Below are 3,279 nucleotides of genomic sequence, written 5' to 3'. Positions count from 1 at the left end.
AACAACAACAACAACAACAACAACAAAAAACTGTGTGCGCGCTCTCTGCTCACTGCAAGCTCTGCCCCCCGGGTTAACGCCATTCCCCCGCCTCAGCTTCCCGAGTTGCCGGGACTACAGGCGCCCGCCACCACACTTGGCTAATTTTTTGCATTTTTAGTAGAGACGGGATTACACTGTGGTTGCCACGATGGTCTCCATCTCCTGACCTCGTGATCTGCCTGCGTTGGCCTCCCAAAGTGCTGGGATTACAGGTGTGAGCCACTGTGCCCAGCAAGTACTTGTCATTAAAATAATTTTTGTGGGTTTAAAGCAGGGCCTGGAAAACTAAGGCATGGCCCAAACTCAACCAGCTGCCTACTTTTGTAAATGACATTTTATTGCCATATTCTTTTGTTTGTTTGTTTTTGGTAACATATTGCCAGTGGTTGCTTTCATACTGCAGTAGCAGAGTTAAGTAGTTGCAACAGAGACTGTATGGCCCCCAAATCCTAAGATATTTACTATCTGGCCCTTTGCAGGAAGTTTGCTGGTCCCCATATAGAGTGAAATGATCTACAGATTAGTAAATACAGCAGTAAATGGGTTCAGCTTTGGAAAAATCCATGGAGATCCATAGATGAAAACTAAACCTTAGCGAGCTAAGCTTATAACTTTATGTGAGGAGAATTCTCTGTTAATATTTTTTCTTCTTCTGTATTCCTTTGGGAAGATTGGAGCTGCTGCCCAACCCCTTGGACATCATTTCAGTCTAGTTGCTACTTTATTTCTACTGTGATGCAGTCTTGGACTGAGAGTCAAAGTAACTGTTCTGTGATGGGGGCTGATCTGGTGGTGATCAACACCGAGGAAGAGCAGGTATGTTCTAACAGGCAGCTAATCTGTTTCCTTTCTTAACTGATAGTCTTTTTTTTTCCTTTTTGATATGGAGTCTCCCTCTGTTGCCCAGGCTGGAGTGCAGTGGCACGATTGTGGCTCTCTACAACCTCCATCTCTCGGGTTCAACCAACTCTCCTGCCTCAGCCTCCCAAGTAACTGGGACTACAGGCACCCGCCACCACGCCCGGCTAATTTTTTGTATTTTTAGTAGAGACGGGGTTTCACCGTGTTAGCCAGGATGGTCTCGGTGTCCTGACCTCGTGATCCGCCTGCCTCGGCCTCCTAAAGTGCTGGGATTACAGGCGTGAGCCACTGCGCCTGGCCCTCCCACTTCACTAATCTTTTTCAACTATGTCTAATCCTGCTATTAAAACCGTATATTAACATCTAAATTCAGTTATTGTATTTTTCAAATCTAGAATTTATCTTGCTTCTCTTTCAAATATGCTGTCAAACTTTATAATGTTCAACGCTTACGCTTATTTTTTTGTTGTTGCTGGGGTTTGTTTTTTTTTTTTTTTTGAGATAGACTCTTGCTCTGTCACCAGGCTGGAGTGCAGTGGCTCAATCTCGGCTCACTGCAACTTCCGCCTCCAGGGTTCAAGCGATTCTCCTGCCTCAGCCTCCCGAGTAGCTGGGATTACAGGCGACCACCATCATGCCCAGCTAATTTTTGTATTTTTAGTAGAGACGGGGTTTCACCATATTGGCCAGGCTGTTCTCAAACTCCTGACCTCGTGATCCACCCACCTTGGCCTTCCAAAGTGCTGGGATTACAGGCGTGAGCCATGGTGCCCAGCCAGTTTTTTTTTTTTTCCCTTTGAGACAGTCTTGTTCTATCGCACAGGCTGGAGTGCAGTGGTGAGATCTCTGCTCACTGCAATCTCCGCTTCCTGGGTTCAAGCGATTCTCCTGTCTCAGCCTCCCGAATTGCTGGGATTACAGGCACCCGCAACCACGCCCAGCTAATTTTTGTATTTTTAGTAGAGATGAGATTTCGCCATGTTGGCCAGGCTGTTCTCGAGCTCCTTACCTCAGGTGATCCACCTGCCTTGGCCTCCCAAAGTGCTGGGATTACAGACATGAGCCACTGTGCCCAGATCTTCTTTTTTTATTTTTTTGAGACAAAGTCTCTCTCTGTCACCCCAGGGTGGAGTGCAGTGGCGCAATCTCGACTCACTGCCACCTCTGTCTTCTGGGTTCAAGTGATTCTTTGACTCAGCCTCCTGAGCTGCTGGGATTACAGGTGCGTGCCACCACTCCTGGCTAATTTTTGTATTTTTAGTAAAGATGGGGTTACACCATGTTGTCCAGGCTAGTCTCGAACTCCTGGCCTCAAGTGATCCGCCTGCCTTGGTCTCCCAAAGTGCTGGGATTATAGGCCTGAGACACCATGTCTGGCCTATAGTATGTTTCAAATTATCCTTGTGTGGTGCATGCTGTACTTGAAAAATTATTTATAAAAATAATTGGAGGCCAGGCACAGTGGCTCATGCTTGTAATTCTAGCACTTGGGGAGGTTGAGGCGGGTGGATCACGTGAGGTCAGGAGTTCGAGACCAGCCTGGACAACATGGCGAAACCCCTTCTCTACTAAAAACACAAAAATTAGCTGGGCATGGTGGCGCATGCCTGTAATCCCAGCTACTCAGGAGGCTGAGGCAAGAGAATCACTTGCAGGGGGCGGAGGTTGCGGTGAGCCGAGATCATGCCACTTCACTCCAGCCTGTGTGAAAAAGCAAAACTCTGTCTCAAAAACAAACAAACAAAAATTGGAAGCCTAAGATATTATTCGCTTCCAAAGAGTATTTTCATTTGCTTTTGCCACATGCCTTGGCACAAGTCCTACAGTACATTATGGCAATTTCAGGGCCTGAAATTTCTACAATATCCAAATGATTCAAAGCCAGATCATAATCTATATGAGGTCTGATTTACTGCCTATTTACCCTTACCGCTTTCTTGGCTCTGGACTCTAATTTTTTCCTAACCCTACAAAGTTTTCAAAAGTGCTGTTCATCCTGTCTCCCCAGCCATGTTGTAAACTTTTATTTGTTTTGACTTCCTATGCCACACTTAGCACAGAGTCTGAGCAGACAATAGACTGCTTAAATGTTTAATGAAAGAATGAATAGATAAATTGATATGGTGGAGAGGGAGGGAAGCACACAAAACACTAACAATCTCTCATATTCGTTCATGTACATTGAAAATAATCTGAAAACCTATGTCAAAATATATTTTCTTATTTGTACAACATTATTTGAGGCCTGGCGAGGTGGCTCATGTCTGTAGTCCCAGATACTCAGGTGGTTGAGGCAGAAGAATTGCTTGAATCTGGAAGGCAGAGGTTGTAGTGAGCCGAGATCATGCCACTGCACTCCAGCCTGGGTGAGAGAGC

At 45.8% G+C, this 3,279-nt stretch overlaps 1 protein-coding gene across 1 annotated transcript in view; it reads left to right on the top strand.

Annotated features, from left to right (window-relative positions):
* The window catches only part of CLEC4C (C-type lectin domain family 4, member C), a 17,479-nt gene that overhangs the window by 7,859 nt on the left and 6,341 nt on the right, over positions 1–3,279 (top strand). The window contains 1 exon segment of the mRNA XM_011952627.1: positions 668–858. Within this exon segment, the coding sequence (XP_011808017.1) occupies positions 668–858 (191 nt within the window).

The sequence above is a fragment of the Colobus angolensis genome, unplaced genomic scaffold (assembly GCF_000951035.1).
Source record: "Colobus angolensis palliatus isolate OR3802 unplaced genomic scaffold, Cang.pa_1.0 Scaffold11, whole genome shotgun sequence".
In the NCBI taxonomy this organism is placed as follows: Eukaryota; Metazoa; Chordata; class Mammalia; order Primates; family Cercopithecidae; genus Colobus; species Colobus angolensis.
This window is presented reverse-complemented; position numbering and strand designations above follow the sequence as displayed.